We start from the raw sequence: 20,686 nt of genomic DNA, 5'->3' as shown, positions 1-20,686 counted from the left end.
ATCTGTTTTTGTCTTGTTTTTGTTCGATTTAATTTAAATAGAAAATCAACTCCAAAAATCCCAAAAATTTGTGTAGTGTAGCTCTGTGTGTTTAGTATTTGCATATTAAATTTCATAGACTTTAGATAAGTGTAAGTCGGGCTAATAATTATATTTCGGTGGCTGGCCAGTAGGGACAGCAGCCCAGTTTTTGTGACATTTTAAGTAGTTAGATAAAACAATCTTCTGCGGGAAAGACCATTATTTTCATATGCTACAATTGACAAATCTTAGTGTTAATAAGGAAAATCAATAGGACATTTTGTGTGCTACTTTGTGTGTGCTTTTAATCCTATCACTATGCTGGCTTATCAACTATCCCTTGTGGGTTAAACTTTTAAGTGACTTCGAGTATTCTCCTTGTTGTGTTCCATCATCAGGTGTAACTATGGTGTATTCCAATGGATGGGAGTTGTCGAGGGTTCCTATGATCGAATTTAGAACTGTCTGTTTTTATTGTCTTAATTTGGTGTTGGAATGTAAAAAGTTCTAAACTCATAGTACATTGGTAAAAACTTAATATTCTATTTACTAGTATATTTAATATACGACTCTCTCTTAAGTGTATGTATGACACATAAATAAGTCAAAACCTTATGTCTATGTATAAAAAATAACTTATATGAAATAAGTCTGTTATCATTATGCATCTCGATCTAATAATGCATCATCATCTTAAAAAAACACGTGACAATGTATTGAATTGAAGCGTTACGTGGTTTTTTTTTTCCTTCTTAATTTGACATCCAAAATATGTCAAAAAACAAAACAAATAAAAAAAAAAAAAAAAAAAAATATATATATATATAACCGATCCTATAAAAGCCAATAAACCTCCACTCTGAAACAGAGAAAGAGGCGCTCAACCTAAAACCCCAACAAAACCTCCACTCTGAAACAAAAAGATTTCGCGCCGCCGTAAAACGCTCTCACAAACCCAGCAAGTGCAGAGAGAGCGTGGCTAGCCAGTCCTGTAGTAAAGCTGCTGCTGGGTCTCCAGTACGAAGCTGGGTGCTAACTCCCTCCAATAATAACTATAACTCCACGCACCCACCAAATATTTTCCCTTCTCTTTCCCTGTTTCTTCCTCGCCATGTACGGACGACCTTCTCGCCGCTCCTCCGGCGGCGGACGGGGTCAGCCACCGCAACAACCCCAAAACCCTAATTTCCCCCTTCAAAGCCCCATCAATTCACCATATGTCTATCCCTCCAACCCTGCCTTCATACCCCACAGTGCCTACCAAAACCCTTACCAAACCTTCCCTCCCACTAATTTCCCTATCCAAAACCCTAATTACTCCCGCCAAAACCCTGGCTTCACTCCTCATCCCCAGCAGGTTTTGAGCTCGGCGGTCTTTCGGCCTCAGAACTCGAGAGATATGCTCGAGAGAATTGACCGCGCAGTGGGGAAGGCTCGCGACGAACTTGCAGCCGCAGGAGAGAACGTCTCCGCGTGGAAGGTCTCGCAGTCGGCCCTTCTGATGCTCAAGGTTGATAGCTGGGATTCTTTGGGGTTTCAGATGCAGCAAGTGCCGTCTCTGAACCGCCTCATGCTCACCGAAGCGAAGGTAATGGTACCCTCTAAGTAATGCTTCATTTGGTTGCTAATAAAGTATGAGAAAATAGTTGCAATTGATATTGGTAATCCTTCTTTCGTAATTTAAACACTTTGATTGCGTGTTAGGAATATATTGAAATTACTCTGTATTGGGGGAAACATACATGATTTGTATTTTGTAATCAACCTCTGAGAAACCACATTAAACAAAGAAAATCATGGATATAAGAGAGACCACATTTGATTGTGGGGTGAAGAATTGGAATTTTGGACCAAAGAGTCGAGAGAACTCTGGGCTTCTTAAGGATATTTTTTTACTTTACCCTTTCTTTGGCAAAAGTTATCTTGCTTCATCGGATTTTTTTCAGTAGTTTAAACATAATGGATGTGATTTAATAAATTAATATTTCTGATTGGGGTTGAGAGCAACTAAAAGGCTTGACCTTTTTATTAGCAATTGCAAGGAGATTTGCTATCTATATGCACCGGACGTTAGTTGTCCAGGGTGAGTATACATATTGTCTTTTGTTTCGCTCATTTGAATATGAAGTTTCATTTGTAAAGTAAAAGTAATACAATCAAGCACAATGAACATGCAACTATTTATTTTCTCTTGTTTTCTCAACAACCAAAGAAGCATATGATACAATATTAAAATTTTGCATCTTTTCCGTATTTTGTCTTATAAGATCTAATGCTTTTATGTATTAAATCCCATCAATCTTTACTTATTTTCTATTGGAATTTAGATAAATGCATTTATCCATTGTTTCGTTGGCGTTCAAACCATTACTTCATTGTATGATATGGAAGTAGCAATCTGCAAGAATGAGAGGATTGAGCAGTTTGAAGAGCTGGGATTGGGCCCTTTGTTGCAACACCCACTTGTTTTGCATTATTTCTCGGTGAAGTCTGATACAACTAAAGTGTTTAAGATAACTAGTAGGGAGATAATATCTCTACTTTCAGAGTTCATGGATACTTCTAACAATAAAAGGTTTAGCCCTGAAGAGATTTTAGATTTCATTGTTACAAAGCGAGCAGCTGCAAGCAAGGATGATCTTGGAATACGAATTCACAGTGTGGGGTATGTCTCACATTTGTTGCTTCTACTTTATGATTAACAAAGCTGTTTTGTAGATAGATGAATTGTGATCAGAGAATTACATTGGCAAAGGAAATCTATTTTTTTCTTTAGTTCATATGCATTTATAAGATGCTGGATTTACTAGTTTATGAAGCTTTCATGCAGTAAAATTCCTTCTAGTATTTGCAAGTGCATGCGGCAGTTAAATTTTTTTCCTTCTGTATTAGGGATGTTGAGTAGGATCTCTTATAGTACTTGCCCATTCTCTCTTTGAGTCACAGGGATATTTGATGCATGCTTCTGCTGAGGTAATGCATGCTGTTTGTCAATTCTTGCCACTAACTATAAAATCTCTTTGTCATGAATAATATTCAGGATTCACAGACATTTTGATATAAAATAAAATGGCCCAATCTCAAGCATTATGTGTTGACTTTGTTTCTGCTTCGTTTGTGGACCTGTATGAAGTAGTTGGTCATTTATAATTTATATGAGTCATCACCTCTGTGTGTTTGTGTGTGTGTGTGTATCAATCCTAGTTTATTGATGTTTAAATTTGTTAACCATGATTTTAGTTTTCTAAGGGGTTAAGACAGTCTCATGATATTATGTAGTCATCTCATTTATTATTTTTCAATGATGTATGCAAATTTATAATGTCGTAGATTGAAGTTACTTTATGATCACAGGAATTATATTTCGGCCATTCGGAAAGCCAGGAGATTAGAAAAGAAATCTGCGAAGGGATTTGAGCAAAAATTAGATACAAAATGTAGGAAGCGTCCACTTTTCTCCGCACTGAAAAATCAGCTAGATGAACGTTTCAGCACCATTTCTCAGCGTGTTGAATCGTTTTCTTCCATGCATAAGGATTTTCGTGGCAAGCACATTAGATTTGATTCTTCAAGCTCAGAGGATGAAGATAATGAGAATTATTCATCCGAAGATGATTTTGAAAATAATGACCATGTCACAGGTAGTCAGGTTAACCACTCAGCACAATCTGTTAAAAGTTCTGACCAAGTGAGCAGCTGTCCTTACCCGTCTGCAATAGAAGAGAGGACACGTCTTGGATTGAGCCAGCTTTCTCCAGCTAGCGGCACCCAAAAGCACAATGAGAGTAGTGGGTCCATTAGAAAGAAAAGGAAATCTGAAAATATAAACAGTGCAATCTCCATTCCGCACAAATTGCGGAAGAGAGATAAGGTTCAAGATGCCCATCCTGTGGAAAATGGTAGGGAAACCAATGAGGTCAGCAATTTGCATGAAGATGAACTTTCAGTTGACAATAACTATATGAAGATGTTTATTACAACCTGGAAGGAGGCATGTCGGGAGCACACTGTGGCAGAGGTATGTTCATGCTTTTGTTTTGGTATGTAAACAAATGATTAGATATCACATACCTGCCAATGGTGCGGTATCTGTTTATGTAATGTATTTAGTTTGCTATGTATTTTCATTGCTTTTCAGAATTATAATGAACTTGATTTTTATGTGTAACTGATACCATATTCTCTAGGTTTCAAAGATTTGAAGAAAACATTGTGCCTGGAAATGTGCTTCATTTTCTGGCTGATATCTTTATTGATTGATATTTTTAGTGAATTGTATTAATGGGGGAAGGTCGTGGATATAAAGGAAATATATTCAGGGAATAACTGGAGGTGTTTGCTGATGTTTCTCATATCCGACCGGTGTTGACAAGGATAAGAAATACAAGTCAAATAATTTCAATAAATTGTGTTTCCTTGCATTACAAAAGTTGCACCTTGTTCTTTCATTTTTTATTCCTTCGCTGTTTTAACTTAGCCTTATTACGAGTGCTATAAGTAACAGAGTTCTAAAAGTATTGATGTTTCTCATATCCCACGGGTGTTGACAAGGATAAGAAATACATGTCAAATAATTCCAATACATTGTGTTTCCTTGCATTACAAAAGTTGCACCACGTTCTTTCATTTTTTATTCCTTCGCTGTTTTAACTTATTACGAGTGCTATAAGTATCAGGGTTCTTTCATTTTTTATTCTACAAAATTCGGTTTCACAAAATATCTTTTGTTTCTTGTAGGTACTTGATAGAATGCTGCTGTATAATAATACTAAAGCTCAGAAGAGAAAGAAAATCAAGTCAATGTTTTCCTTAGATCCATTAATTGGATTACTAAATGTTGCTGTAAGTCATTGTGGCCTGTTTAATTATCAGCTTATTAGTTTCACATGTAGTATTTTATTGTTTTGCAGATTTTTTATTATTGAATTCCTGAGGATATTAAAGTATGGAGATGCATATATGTTTTTGTTATGTTTGTGTGTTTTGGTGTTTTAACTCTTGTATTACATATTTTAGTGTACTTCATGTGGTTCCTTTTGCTTTTAGTTTTTCTATCGTGGGTTCAATACATTTAATTACCTTGAATGCTTTAAGGTAAGATTCAGCTAAGGCCTTGTATATAAGATAAGAGAAGGTCGTACCTGAGAGTATGGGAAGTCTACAAGAAAAGAACACGAAGTAGCTTATAATGGTTTTTAAAATTGTTGTTATGCTTATAGATGGCATTTTATAGGCCTGTATATTAGGTTAAGATCATTCTTTATATCTGAAAATTTTCAAAAAAATTACTCTAGAAGGTTCTCAATTTGTCTTATGTGTGTTTCTTTCAGTTTTCCACAGGTTTGCTGTGGAAGTTTTATTTTGTATTGTGATAACCAGCGAAATCCTTTATTGTTTATGATCACTCACATTGTCATTTCTATGTTGCAGGTCTCGTCTATCAAATGTGGAATGTGGGACAGCATGTATGATACATTCCAAACTGTCAGTCAATATGAATTAACTGGCAGTCTTACTGATAACTGTCCTGAATATGTGAGCATAGATGTTGAACCAATTACTAAAGATGAACAAAAAATGAAGGATCCGCAGGTCATCACTGAACATATTGTTGAGCATATGCAGAGTAAGTGATGGTTATTTTAATTTTTTTGAAACAGAAGAAGCATAATGATGCAGGACAAAAGGATTATGGGAAAATATGGGAAAATATGAGTACAGGATAGAAACTACTAGCATCATGGGTTTCTATGAATCACTTGTAGAGGCCTTGGGCATAACAACTAGGGTTAGAATCACGCTAACCTGGAGAGGAGAAAAACTCCATCGATCTTATTCAATTATTCATTACTATCTAAAGAGAATTACAATGATGCAACTTATAACAAACCTAAAACTAATTGAACAAGAAATAACCCAATTCTTTAGAAAGCGGAAATAATAACCGGATCCTTGTAGATCAAGGAAATTTAAAGACTAATGGGCCTGCTGGAACCATAAATCGACAACTTTTATTTTAAAACCCTAGCACTAAAAGACTAAAACACCCTTGACCCATATGATTGACCACCTTCTTCACATGATAATTTCATGTTTACTTACCTAGAATGGGGGTTTCTTCTATTTTCTGACTTCCCTTTGATTTACCAACACATTTGGAATCATTCTTAATCCAATACCTGAAAAACCAGGAAATACAAAACCATTTGATAACCCATATTTCAGACTTTCCCTATTTGAAGTTAGTAAACAAGCCATTAATAGTGAAGAAAACATTAATTACAATTCGTGGACAAGGAGTCCCCATCAATAACATCACTAATACATACAAGTACAACATAAATCCCAGAAGCACAAAGAAACTGCGGTGAACTCTAGATAGAGTGAAAACAACAAAGAAATCTTCAACCACCTGTAATCCTGGTTAGAAGAAATAGATAATTCTTTGAATTCCCAAGTCACCAAAGCCCAAATGGAGGCCCAAACTTAACCTTTTTCCATTGTTTATCCACTTCCACCCCTTCATACTCTTTAAAGATTCTCCTATTCCTCTCCAACTAGATAACCTACAATATAACTAGTGTCTAAAAAGCTAACCATGTCTTACTTGTTTACCTGTTCCTAGCACTTAGTATTCCAGAAATTTCTCGCTAAACAATCTCTACAACCCGTTGTATCTAAGGGGACAGTGTAAGGTTACATGACCCACACTTTCCCCCACTGCTTTGCACATAACACAGGAATGAGGAGATTAGCAGGCATAAGGCCTCCCCCTTTGGATCACATCATGGGTATCAATCTTCTATTATTTTACAATAGTAATTCCATCTAACAATTGAAAAATGGATTTCAGTACCCCCCAGCATACTTTTGAGCTGTAGGCAGTCAAAATTACTGCCGCAAATAGGCTTAAATTATTGACACCAAAGTATTTTTTCTTAACTCCTTATAATAAGATAATATCTCGTCTTTCTCTGTTCCCTCATTTTTTTATGTTTCTCTTTGAAACTTGTATGCCTTATGGTGTTCTGTAATTAAATTTCACAGGTGTTTCTGTTGAGGACATAATCAGAAAAATTACCTTGTATTTTGAGAGTGATCAAGGAAGGCATAACGATAGTCAATCACTTCAGGAGAATATATTTATCTTCTTGAGAAAGCTTTGTGATTGCGAGCTTTGGCTAGTCAAAGAATTTGGTGTCAAGGAATTTAAATCCCTTGGTTATGGGGAGTTTTTTATGTTCTTAGAGAAACATGCTTGTCTACTGCCACACGAGCTGTGCAAGTTCCTGACTGGTGACGTAACTGGGAAGTGTCCTTTGGAGGTTTGCTTGCTCCAACACCATTTGGTTGTTTTAGTATCTCAAGCTTTGAATAGTTTATGGGAGGATGAAAACATTACTAAAGAAAAAATATTACTGCTGCTTAGGAAGCAGTTCCCATTGGTTAGTTTCACAACTATCGAAAATGGTTCAGTGGAAGATTTCTCAAGTATAGTGGGAAAGCATAAAAATGCTGCGATTTCCAAATGTGTTCTATTTTCGATGGCACTATGTGGAACTAGTTATGCTAGACAGTCATTAGCACAGATGGAGAATGTCCTATGGAACAGCACTTTAATCAATACTGACAGTGGCCAGAAAGCAAAGCCTTATGAATCTGTTACATCCAAGGATGCAATTGAAGTCTTACTTAGGGCACCAATGATGTCAGATTTAAACTTATGGTCACATTGGGACCTTTTGTTTGCTCCCTCTCTTGGTCCTCTTTTACCATGGCTGTTGAAGGAAGTCAACACGGATGAACTTTTGTGTTTGGTGACAAGAGATGGAAAAATGATTCGGTTAGATCATTCAGCAACTGTTGATTCATTCTTGGAAGCTGCACTTCAAGGATCCTCTTTTCAAACAGCAGTGAAAATGCTATCTCTATTTTCACTAGTTGGGGGAGAAAAACATGTTCCTGTCTCCCTTCTGAAAATTCATATACAACATGCATTTGAAGTAATCCTGAAGAATTATTTAGATGGTTTGGAAGTACATGACAATAATAATTCTTTTAATTATGGAGAACCACTGTCTAGACAAGAAATTGTTGGTGAAGTTGCTGCTGGTAAATTGTGTAGTAAATTACACAGTGACTTAAGCAAGATAAATAGTGCAACGCCTGTTATATCAAGATTTGTCCTTGAATGTCTTGGGTACCTACCTGCCGAGTTTCGTGATTTTTCTGCTGATATATTGCTTTCTGGGATACAATCTGTTGTCAAACATGCTCCTTCAGCCATTCTGGGTGAATGTATCAAATCAGAACAGCGTCTCATGCTTCATGAAGTTGGGTTGTCTCTTGGTATAGTTGAGTGGATTACTGATTACTATGAATTTTGTTCCAATGATGCTACTGACTTGTCCATATCTGCGGATTCACGTATGAATTCTGTTAGTTATGAAACAGGGTCAAGCTCAATGATTGTGCAAGATGTGTCAGGTAAGTTTTCTGCTTCTGAACAGAGCATGGGTGCATCTGGTAGGTCAGATGAGCAGACAGGTGGATGTACTGGTATCTGTATGAAGATTGATAGCGCAGAAGCTTCTGATGCTAGAAATGGATATTGTTCCACACAAAGTTCTGTGGAGCTTAATAAACATGAAGATGCAGCCCAGGTAATTGAGTCAATCCGGAGAGATGAATTCGGTCTTGATTCAAGCTTACAAAGTGTTGAAAGTATCATGCTAAAAAAGCAGCATGCTCGCTTAGGGAGAGCTCTTCATTGTCTTTCACAGGAATTGTATTCTCAGGATTCACACTTTCTTCTTGAGCTGGTAAGGGTGCCCTCTCTGTCTCTGTCTGTCTGTCTTTTTCCTCCTTTCATTGTGCTTAGTGCAGTCATCTGCTCAATTATGTGATGTTTTCCTCCTTTTTACTATCTTTTTGGTGTCCCCTCTTTCATTTACATTTACCGTCTAAATTCTTGGTCTTGTCATATAATTTTTTCCTCTTTCATTTATGGTATAAATGTATTTATACATATAGAAATCTTTGTAAACAGCCTGACATGTTAAGTGGTCAACTTTATTATTTGTTTATAGCGTGGTGCCAGGTTGATAGTTTGAAAAACATAACTATGCATATTTATATATTTATTTATATTTTGTTTTGTTGCCTGATGCCCCTGATAGCATATATTGTTATGCAGGGCTTAGAATTCTCAACGTAGGACATACTCTCAACACCTTTCATTTATGAAATTTCTCCTACAACAACATATTGTCAAATACTATTTCAATTTTAGATTTTATATGATCTTTATATGTTTGATACTATAGTTGAGTCTGAAGTTGAAAACAAGCCTTTGATAAGCTAGTGATGTTTTAATACAATTTTATACATCTAATTATTGTACGTATTTATTCTTTTATTGTTGTCTCAGGTTCAAAATGCTGATGATAATACCTACCCAACAAATGTAGAACCAACTCTAACATTTATTCTTCAAGAATCAAGTATTATTGTTTTAAACAATGAGCTAGGATTCTCGTCCCAGAACATTAGAGCACTTTGTGACGTTGGAAGTTCCACCAAGAAAGGATCTAATGCTGGATATATAGGGCAGAAGGGCATTGGTTTCAAATCAGTATTTCGGGTACGTTGTGAAAACACTGCAGTTGTCATTCTCTCTCGCTCTCTCTCATGTCAAACCACACCTATTCTTTTTTGATTGTTTGCTGCATTAAGTGAAGTACATTAAGTGAAAACACTACAGTTGTACTATCATTTGAATTTCTAACAAGCCTTATTATAGGAACTATGGATTATATGTTATACTGTTGCTGTGAATTATTTATTATTTATGTTAATCAAACTCTCAGCTTCGTTCCCTGTTTTTAGGAGACTTGCTCCACTGGATCCATAATGGTCCAGAAAGACATTGATAGTATGCCTTCATTTATATGCTTGCATTTATCTGCAGGTCACAGATGCTCCAGAAATTCATTCCAATGGGTTCCATATCAAATTTGATATAAGTGAGGGTCAGATCGGGTTTGTTTTGCCAACGGTTGTACCTCCCTGCAGTATTGGCTTGTTTAGTAGGCTTGCTTCTGGTGGCAGTGATCAATCTGACCGTGACTGCTGGAACACTTGCATTGTTCTTCCTTTCAAATCAAAGTTATCAGATGCAACTGTCATGAAAAACATTATAAATATGTTTTCAGATCTTCATCCATCTTTATTACTCTTTCTGCACCGCCTCCAGTGTATCAAGTTCAGAAACTTGCTCGATGATTCACTTACTGTCATGAGAAAAGAAATTGTGGGAGATGGTATCGTTAAGGTTTCACATGGGAAAGAAAAAATGACATGGTTTGTAGTATCTAAAAAATTGCAAGCAGAATTTGTTCGTAGTGATGTACAAAAAACAGTGATCTCGATAGCATTGACTTTGAAGGAATCCGATAGTGGCGATTATAGTCCAGATTTACGCCAACACCCGGTTTTTGCATTTCTTCCTCTAAGAACTTATGGCCTGAAATTTATTCTGCAGGGTGATTTTGCCATTACTTCATCTAGAGAGGAAGTGGATGGAGATAGTCCCTGGAACCAGTGGCTATTGTCCGAATTTCCAGGTTTGTTTATCGATGTAGAGAGATCTTTTTGTGCTCTTCCATGTTTTAGAGAGAATCCAGGCAGAGCTGTGGCAGCTTATATGTCCTTTGTTCCGCTTGTCGGGGAGGTGCATGGCTTCTTTTCTTCTCTTCCTCGATTGATTATTTCTAAATTACGTATGTCAAATTGCTTACTCCTAGAAGGAGGAAACAATGAATGGGTTCCTCCTTGCAAAGTCCTAAGAGGTTGGAATGAACGTGCTCATTCACTTCTTCCTGACAGTTTACTACGTGAACATCTTGGCCTTGGGTTCTTGGATAAAAATATTGTGCTGTCAGACCAACTTGCAAGTGCACTAGGTATTGCAGAGTATGGACCCAAAGTTCTTCTTCAAGTTATGGTCTCTTTATGCCATAAACATAATGATCTCAAATCAATGGGGTTTGGTTGGCTGGCCTTTTGGCTAAGTGAACTTTATGCAATGTTTTTCAGTTCATCTGTGGAAGCTTCATTTGACTCTAGAATTCAAATGGATGTCATAGAAAACCTTCGAAAAATTCCATTCATTCCTCTTTCAAATGGTACTTACAGTGCAATAGATGAAGGCCCAATTTGGTTACATTTTGATGTCTCATGCACTGAGCTTGAAGCTCAGCACGGACTTGAGTCCTTTCCACACTTATATGCAAAACTTCGGACCGTAAATCCTGCCCTCCTTTCTACAGTGTCTGCAGATATGTCATCCATGGATGTGACGACAGTTGAAAAACTCACATGTATGCTTTTCCGAATTGGTGTCCAGAAGTTGTCTACACACGAAATTGTCAAAGTGCACATCCTGCCAGCGATGTCTGACGATAGAATAATGGATAGGGATAAGAATTTGATGATTGAATATCTGTGCTTTGTTATGCTCCACCTACAGGCTAGCTGCTCCGATTGTCATGTTGAAAGGGAATATATAATCTCTGAAATACGGGATAGAGCTTACATATCAACAAATCATGGCTTTAAACGACCTTCTGAGGTATCAATTCATTTCAGTCAAGAATTTGGTAATCCCGCGGACATAAAGAAGTTGATTAATATGGTGGATATGAAGTGGCATGAAGTTGACATCTCCTATTTGAGACATCCTGTCGCAAAGTCACTCCCATGTGAACTGGAGAAATGGAGGCAATTTTTCCAGCAAATTGGGATAATGGATTTCGTCAAAGTAGTTCAAGTTGAGAAGGGAATAGCTGATATTTCAGATGGAGTAGTTAAGAATTTGATATGGGATAAGGACTTAATTTCCCTTAGGCCAAATATCACAGATTGGGAGTCCCCTGAATTGGTCGACTTATTGTCAGTATTGGCCAGAGATGGCAACAAAAGAGGTTGTGAATATCTTTTAGAGGTTCTTGATACTTTGTGGGATGATTGTTATAGTGAAAAAACTACTGGTTATTGTGCTTCTAACTCTGAAGCCGACAGAAGGCCCTTCAAATCTTCATTTATAAGTAGCATCTGTGATGTGCAGTGGGTAGCATCAGCGATGGATGATGTGCTTCACTGTCCTAAACATTTATATCATGACTGTGATGCAGTGCGTTTGACTCTGGGGGCATCTGCTCCTTTTACGATTCCAAAGGTTAGTTTGGTACCTGCATACGAAATTCCCCATTTTTTACTCCGAAGGGAAAAGGTTGTGACCTTTTTTATTTCTTTTCTACATGTTTTGTCTTTTTTCTGCATGTTAAATCACTTCCCGATTTTTCCTAACAGTTTGAATGGTATCAATAAAGCTTATATAACTTCAATCACATTGGTGTGAGAATATTTGTAGGTATCCGCTGATGAATGATTGTAAATAATTCTGTGAAAATCTGTGTGGGGAAATTAATATATGTCCAACTTTGACTTCTTGTGATATTTATATTTTGGATTTCTTCTACACAATTATTTATATGTCAACTTTATTTTCTATCTTCTAATATATTTTTTTTTTCTCTAATCGTATTTTAATTATCTAATATGACATGCTTTTCATAATCGCTAGGATTCACAATTTAGCTTCAAGATTTTAATTATGTGAATTAGTTGAATATTGGTGTTAATGGTTGGTGACATCATTATATTATTATCATTCGATTTGATAAGCCTCTGTTCTCTTTCATGTTTAATGTTCTCCTTGTCCATAGAAGCATAAATAAAAGTTTGTCGCTTCATAAAACAATTCATAATAAGACAAAAGGATATTATGATGCTGCATCTACGAAGAAGAAATTTTTTATGGTAGTTAAGAAATTAATTAACATTATTTATACGGTGTTGCTGTTTGGACGCTGTACTTCATTAATAATTCCCCCACCGCCTCTCTGTTCACCTACTAATTCATATCCAACTGTTTACATGTGCAAAATGAAGAAAAAGCCACAAAATCAAGAAACGATTTAAAATGGGAGGATTATGTTGGGATTATTAACCTCACTTGACTAAGATGGCCTGGGTGTTGCCATTATTTACCTCAAAACTCGCTAATGCAACATCCATGCCATCTTCATCAAAGCAAAACCTCTCTTGAATCCAATCCTCCCTTTTTAAATGGTTTGTTGATTATCTGGCCATTTTCTTCATACGTGGTGACATCTGAGGGTTAAGATTTATGATCCTGTCAAAGTCATGGGGATATTGGGTTCTGGAATGTGGTTATTCAATTTTTTATTGAGCCAACCAGGGTCAAGTGAAGCACAGTTGTTCAGTATTTTACCACTAAATAATTATGGCGTATCTGATGCTAATTTTTCGAACAAACTCAACTCCAAGTCTTATTGTTCCACAATCAGGTCTGGTTCCTTCCCATGTGAAGCAGTCTCCGGTGGTCATTTGATTCTTACAGTGATGTTCCAGAACCTTTTGTTTTTTTTTTTTAGAAAATGTGGAGATTTTGGTACCTATATTGGAATGAACCTGTTTTTTCAAGAGAAAACTCGACGGTACAAGGTGAAAATTTATTAAATAAAAAAAATGAAATTACACCTAGTTAGAGATATTAGAATTTATTATATGTTTAGAATTTGGAGATGGCTGCATCTTTTGATTACAGGACTATATTATTACCAATTTTGAAAAAAGAAAAAAAAAATGATAGCTCTAGATTCCAATCCTCTTTAGCAATCCCTATTGTTTACATTATGAAATGAGCAATGCACCTCAAGAATATTTTGCATATGTTGTTTCTGGAAGGCGTAGTGGCATACTTTTCGATTGCTCTATGTTCTATAACATGGATGTGAGACAATGCTATACTGTGGATATAATAACTACAATTTCAGCTGTACAAAATCTTAAATATTGTTTGAAGTTTCTTGATCCGTGTGCTCCAATTTTTTTTATTCTTTTGAAACAGGCGAGAAGTGAGAATTTCGTACGTGATATTGGCTTTAAGACAATAGTTTCTCTTGACGATGCTCTGGAGGTCTTGAAGTTATGGAGGCGTGAAAATGAATTCCAGGCCAGGTATGATTATGATTTTCCCTCCATCATGATTGACCTCATTTTATCCAGGAGGGATTTTGTTAGCTTTTATTTCTTATATCTTACGCTAAATGTTTTGGTTTCACCAATTTTGTGAATACTATTACCAAAGAAATTTAAGTGCTTAAACCTAGAGCATTTCCTCTACAGTATCATTTGCTTTTATAGGCATTAGATCCACATAATCGGGAGGTAATTTTAAGCAATGTTCTTATATGGAGATATATGTCCCTTCAAAATCACAACCTTAAGCAATGCTCGGCACAAAACATATATGTATATGTACGCTTTACTCTTATTGTATTTGTTTAATTTTGCACGGTCTGCAAAAATTTTGCATCTTAAAAAAAAGATTGCACACTTTATAGTCAGCCTTTCTTTTGTCTTCCAGCCTAGGGCAAATGTTGAAATTTTACACATTAATCTGGAATGAAATGGCTGCTTCAACGGAGAAAATTACAGAGGTTTTCCATTCAGGACCTTCCATATTTATTCCTTATGCATCTAGCTTCAGGCACGAGGATGTGGTATCTGGTACATTGTTGTCCCCTGCAGAAGTATACTGGCATGATTCCACATCGTTTGTAGACCAAATCAGAGAAATTCATTGTCAGTGCAGCTCAGCAGGTGTTACTCATGGCCCATTGATTAAGACGCTTTGCAATTTCTACCCAGGCCTTCATGACTTCTTTGTGAACGTCTGTGGAGTACATGAGACCCCTCCTCTCCGAAGCTACCTTCAGATTTTGCTTCATTTATCAAATGTTGCTTTGCCTTCACAAGCAGCTAGTGCAGTAAGTACTATGTAACCAAGTTTAGAGAAATATGACAATGAATGCAAGCTGCAGGGTGATCTAAGCGTTTTGTGTTGCTTGTGTCAGGTTTTTCAAGTTTTCCTGAAGTGGACTGATGGATTAAAATCAGGATTGAGTGCTGAGGATGTTCTTTATTTGAAAGATTCGCTTACAAAGATTGAATGTACGGTGCTTCCTACTTTACAAGATAAGTGGGTTTCTCTACATCCGTCATTTGGTCTTGTGTGCTGGTGTGATGATAAGAAATTAAGCAAGCAGTTTAAGCACTTGGATGGCATTGATTTTCTATACTTGGGTGAACTGAGTAAAAATGATGAAGAGATGCTATGTACGAAAGTGTCCATCCTCATGCAGACTTTAGGGATTCCTGCTCTTTCAGAGGTAAGATTAAGATATGTCTTTATGTGCGCGGAGCTGAGATGTCTCTATTTGTTCACAAACATGCACATGTCAAGTGATCATGTGTATGAAACATAAGCAACATGTTTGAGTTATAAATGGAATTCAATAAGTCATAATAATCTCTAAAGTTGCTATGTATTATTATGCCACATTAAGTTGAACAATGCATTGTATTACAAAATTCAGGGTTATCAGTTTGAAAAAGAAAATGGAAAACTAAATTATGGAAATTAACTCATGCACCTAAAACTTCCCCATACCTTCGCGTTTACATGCAGGTTGTAACTCGTGAGGCAATATATTCTGGTAATGAAGATTCTAGCTTTAAAGCTGCATTGCTGGATTGGGCTCTTCCATATGCTCAGCGGTACGTACATGGTGTGCACCCGGATAAATATTCTCAACTCAAGCAATCTGAATTTGAGATGCTGAACTGTTTGCAAGTAGTAGTTGTTGAAAAGCTGTTTTACCGGAATGTTATAAAGGGTACTGGAAGCGAATCCAAGAAGCAAGTTGAATGTAGTTGCCTTCTGACGGTATGTTATTTCATCCTTCATTGAATGTGAATGCCTGCTGTTTGTGTTTCATAATGCTCCTATTATACTTCAAACTGATTTAGACTTTACCTGGAACCACAATATACTTACATCCTTCTGAAATACAAGGATTTAGTATGTGAAACATCTTATGCAGGTTATGTGACACCATCGTCCAACTTTGTTCTGGTAAAAGAGAGAATATAAATTATGCATCCCCTAAAAGTTCCTCCTTTTAATCAACTTCTCTTATTGAATGGTGTTTCTCATAGTTTTATGATTCCGGAAGATATTTCTACCATGAATTTGGTGTGATGAGTACTTGCAATTTTTCTCACTTTCATACACTTAATCGTTTCATTTCACAAATACAGGGTAGCATTTTGTATACGACCCAAGAGTCGGATTCTCACGCATTATTTCTGGAGCTTTCTCGTTTATTTTTTAATGGAAGTCCTGAACTGCACTTGGCAAATTTCCTTCATATGATCACAACCATGGCAGAGTCAGGTTCAAATGAGGAGCAGACAGAGTTTTTCATCTTAAATAGCCAAAAGGTGCCAAAGCTTCCTGAGGGTGAATCTGTTTGGACCTTGTCTTCTGTGCATTCCTTAACGAGGAGTGATAAACCACTGCAGACGAGTTCTATTTCAACAGAAGTAAATGAACAAAGCAGTTCGAAATCCAAAAGCAAAGCAGCAACCTGGCCTCCTGTTGATTGGAAAACTGCACCAGGGTTTGGTTATGCTCGTGCAAATGGTTTTAAGACGCAGGCACCAGGTTCACAGCCTAACACGGCTGTACAAAATAAATTGGGTGATGATTCTGAAGGTATCTGCAGACAAACAGATAATTTGACACCTGTTTCAGTTGACACTAATTGGACAATTGAACATTGTTCAGCAACGTCAGTAGCTTTAGTTTTGCCAGACTCCAATCGTCTGCAAGAAAATTGTGGTGAGGCTGGCAATGAGGCTGACTTGGCAATGCATATCCAGTTTGATCCTAGTAGTTTTGGTCTTGTGTCTGATGCTCCTGACTTTGGTTCATCTAATTTTAGCAAGAGAGATCAGCTTAGATTTGGTACACCCAATTCGACACAAGCAATTTTAACTGGGCGGCTAGGTGAGCTTGTTGCTTTTAAATATTTTGTTGATAAAGCTGGCAAGTCAGTTGTTAAGTGGGTTAATGAACATAACGAAACTGGGCTACCATATGACATAGTTCTGGGAGAGAAGGAAAATAGTAGAGAGTACATTGAAGTTAAAGCAACCAAGTCTACAAGAAAAGACTGGTTTGAAATATCGATGAGAGAGTTGCAATTTGCGGTTGAGAAAGGTGAAGCTTTCAGTATTGCACATGTCGTTTTATTGGATAATAATGTTGCAAGGGTCTCAATATTCAACAATCTTGCAAAATTGTGCCAGCTTCACAAACTACGTTTGGCTGTCTTGATGCCTGAGCAGCAGAAGGAATTTTCCATTGTGTCCCAGTCCTGAAAGGTGCTTCATGTGGTCTCTTCTGCATGCCCAATTGGCCTATCTCAGTTGATGTGGCAGCGGATGATCTTCTTATTTAATCGGATTTTATCACATCTAATTGGAAAGCCATAGGCCAGTTAATTTCCAAGCAAAAGTTGACTTTTGGGTGAAAATTGTGCCGGAATTGAACATGCCGGGAACTGTTCGTTCAAAATTTTTATCTGTGTAGTTACTGCTGTCAGCCGGGATTCTTCATGTTTATTCGAACAATTCAGTCCCCTTCATTGATTTTAATAGGAGTGAGAATGACCTCTCCTCTATGATGTCTGTATGTACAATGGATAGGAATTGTCTCTGGCAACAATGTATATATTTACAGAATTTACTTGGTTTTTTTAACCAGATAACAGTTGCTTATCAAAGATTTTGTACAGTTTTTTTACCACAGTACAGAAAGTTGAGGACTTCAAGTTCTGCATTTTAGGTTATCAATGTTCTTCTTTCGAGTTTTTTACGTGCTTTCGAGGATCATATACGAGACGTTTTCTCTCCGCAAGAACGCGCTGTTGTTCGACCACCTTGTTATTTTGGTAGGCATTCTTTTCCAGTTCCTTTCATACTAGAACACAAGCTGCGCCTTACTCGAACATAATTTGAGTTTTGGAGATGAGTGGAGTTGAATTTTTAAGAAACGTAATTTTTTTAATCGGAGAAGAAGAAAAACAACTAAAGCATGTAGTTGTGTGCTACACACACCCATCTCGGGATAAATATTTCAATGCGCAGGGAACACGGCTCTGTATACTTGGTGTACTAGGCTGTGTTCCTTAAAAGGTTCTTGGTAAATCCATGAAAGCAACATTGGGATGCAGTCAAGTGGATTTTGCGTTACTTAAAAGGTTCTTGACGACAAGTGATCATGTTTGAGAAGCAAAAAGAAAATGCAGGGATATGTGGATGCCGATTATGCAGGGGACTTGAACAAGAGAATGTCAACTTTTGGTTATGTCTTTACATGTGCAGGAGGACCAATTGGAGGGCACTACTGCAACCAATTACAACTTTGTTGACCACAGAGGCAAAGTACATTGCTTTGGGTGAAGCTGGAAATAAAGCAATTTGGCTTAGTGGTTGGGTAAGCCAAATAGAATCACTCAGGATTATGTGAAGCTGAAATGTGACAGCTAAAGTGTTCACTTGGCAAAGAATCAGGTTTTTCATGAAAGATAACATCACATTGAAGCAAGGTATCACAAAATCAGAGATTTGGTGGTGTCTGAGGAGATTTGGTTGAAAAGGTTCACACGGACGACAATGCCTTAGACTTCCTTAAGAAGATAGTGTCAGCTAATAAGTTCAAGCATTGCTTGAACTTATCAACCTCATTGATTGATTAAGTAGAGCACCTCCTCACTTGAGGTGGAATGAGGCAAGAAGAAGATTGTCAAGGTGAAGGTTCTTGAAGATTTGCAGAGCTGCTTCAAGAAGGTTTGAATATACTTTGGGATGCAACAATCAAGACTTGGTGTGACTCACCAAGGTGGAGATTGTTAAGATTTTGGCTCGTCAAAGTTAGTGTCCCATTTTGTTTAGGATTGTGTAGGGAAAATAAAAGGTACACCGATTCTTCTTTGAAAAGAACTAGGTAAGAATCTTAGTTTCCTTATTCAATTAGATTAAGAATTCTAGAAGATAATTTGAAAAAGGAAAAAAAGTTTACTTTCCTAGTCTATTTAGAATAGGAAACATAATCTGGAAAAATAGCATGTGAGCCGCACATTATACTTAAATTAGGGTGCGACAAGGCTAGAATAATGTGTGAAAAAGCTAGAGACAATCAAGATAGTTTAAAGGCGATTAGTTTTAAGAGTGTTTGCAAAAGTATTGTAACTCTATTATTAATCAAGGAAGCCGTGATTTCTCTACCTAGAGAAATCACAACTAGACGTAGGCAAAAGTTCTGATAAACTAGTATAAATCTTGTGTTTCTGATTTTCTCTATTTTGCTAAGTTTTTGTCTATTGCTAGATACATCAAAGAGCGAGATCTAGAGGGAGTTAGAATCATAACACAAAGTTGATAGTGCAATGAGTTAACGGGTCCTTCATCTAACGCTGCCTAGCTTATGGTCAATAAATCTTTCTTGTTTTAGGAGATGCGTGATGCTAGAAAGACCATTTCCTTAAACCATATTTTGTAAACCATATCATGTAATTAATAATTAAAGAATTTTATCTACAAATATGGTCCAATCATTTCTTAGTACTTTGAACTGTCACATCACGTGATTTGATCACATGGACGACAATGTCGTAGAGTTCCTTATGAAGATAGTGCCAAACAATAAGTTCATACATTGCTTGAACTTATCAATCTCATTGATTGATTAAGGTAGAGCACCTCCTCACTTGAGATGGAATAAGGCAAGAAGAAGATTGTCAAGGTGAAGGTTCTTGAAGATTTGCAGAGCTACTTCAAGAAGGTTCGAAGATACTTTGGGATGCAACAATCAAGTTCGAAGATACTTTGGGATGCAACAATCAAGACTTGGTTTGACTCACTAAGGTGGAGATTGTTAGGATTTTGGCTCGTCAAGTTAGTGTCTTATTTTGTTTAGGATTGTGTAGGTAAAGTAAGGGGTGCACCGTTTCTTCTCCTAAAAGAACTAGGAAGGCATCTTAGTTTCCTTGTTCAATTAGATTAGGAATCCTATAAGATAATTTGGAAATTGAAAGAAAGTGTACTTTGTCCATTTAGAATGCGAACCATAATACGGAACAATGGCATGTGAACCGCACCTTATACTTATAAATAGGGTGCGGCAAGGTTGGAATAATGTGTGAAAAACCCAAAGACAATGAAAGAGCAAGATCCAGAAGGGGTTAGAATTATAACACAAAGTTGATAGTGCAATGAGTTAACGGGTCCTTTATCTAACGCTAACCAGCTCTTGACCAATAAATCTTTCTTGTTTTAAAAGATGCGTGAAGCTAAAAAAACCATTTCTTTAAATCATATTTTGTAAATCATATCATGTGATTCATAATTAAATAATTTAACATACAAATATGGTCCAAATATTTCCTTATATTTTTAAAAAATTATCAAAAATATTCATTTGTTAACTGTCACATTATGTGATTTGATAATAAATCTTGTCTTCACCCAGCATTTCCAAGTCTAAAAGTTTGGAGCATCAACAAAATAAATAGGAAAAGGTCCTCGCGCAGATCCTTTTCTTAGGGATCTTAAAGATTTCGTGATTGTGATCGTTTATCATACATCGTGCGGTCAGAAATCACTTCAA

General features: G+C 36.7%; 1 protein-coding gene across 1 annotated transcript; it reads left to right on the top strand.

The window, feature by feature from the left end:
• Window positions 1–877: 877 nt before the first annotated feature.
• Window positions 878–17,867, top strand: LOC137722351 (protein NO VEIN). The gene is made up of 13 exons (XM_068461334.2): window positions 878–1,609; window positions 2,349–2,686; window positions 3,376–4,039; window positions 4,759–4,863; window positions 5,452–5,647; window positions 7,069–8,843; window positions 9,452–9,664; window positions 9,992–12,259; window positions 14,018–14,127; window positions 14,537–14,939; window positions 15,027–15,341; window positions 15,641–15,898; window positions 16,273–17,867. Exons 1-13 carry the CDS (start codon window positions 1,133–1,135, stop codon window positions 17,395–17,397), a joined length of 8,247 nt encoding a protein of 2,748 aa, XP_068317435.2. The 5' UTR covers window positions 878–1,132; the 3' UTR covers window positions 17,398–17,867.
• Window positions 17,868–20,686: the final 2,819 nt, after the last annotated feature.

This window comes from Pyrus communis, chromosome 4 (assembly GCF_041283825.1).
Source record: "Pyrus communis isolate YQ-2024b chromosome 4, ASM4128382v1, whole genome shotgun sequence".
Lineage (NCBI taxonomy): Eukaryota > Viridiplantae > Streptophyta > Magnoliopsida > Rosales > Rosaceae > Pyrus > Pyrus communis.
The sequence above is the reverse complement of the archived record's forward strand: the minus strand, read 5'-3'. Positions and strand labels throughout refer to the sequence as shown.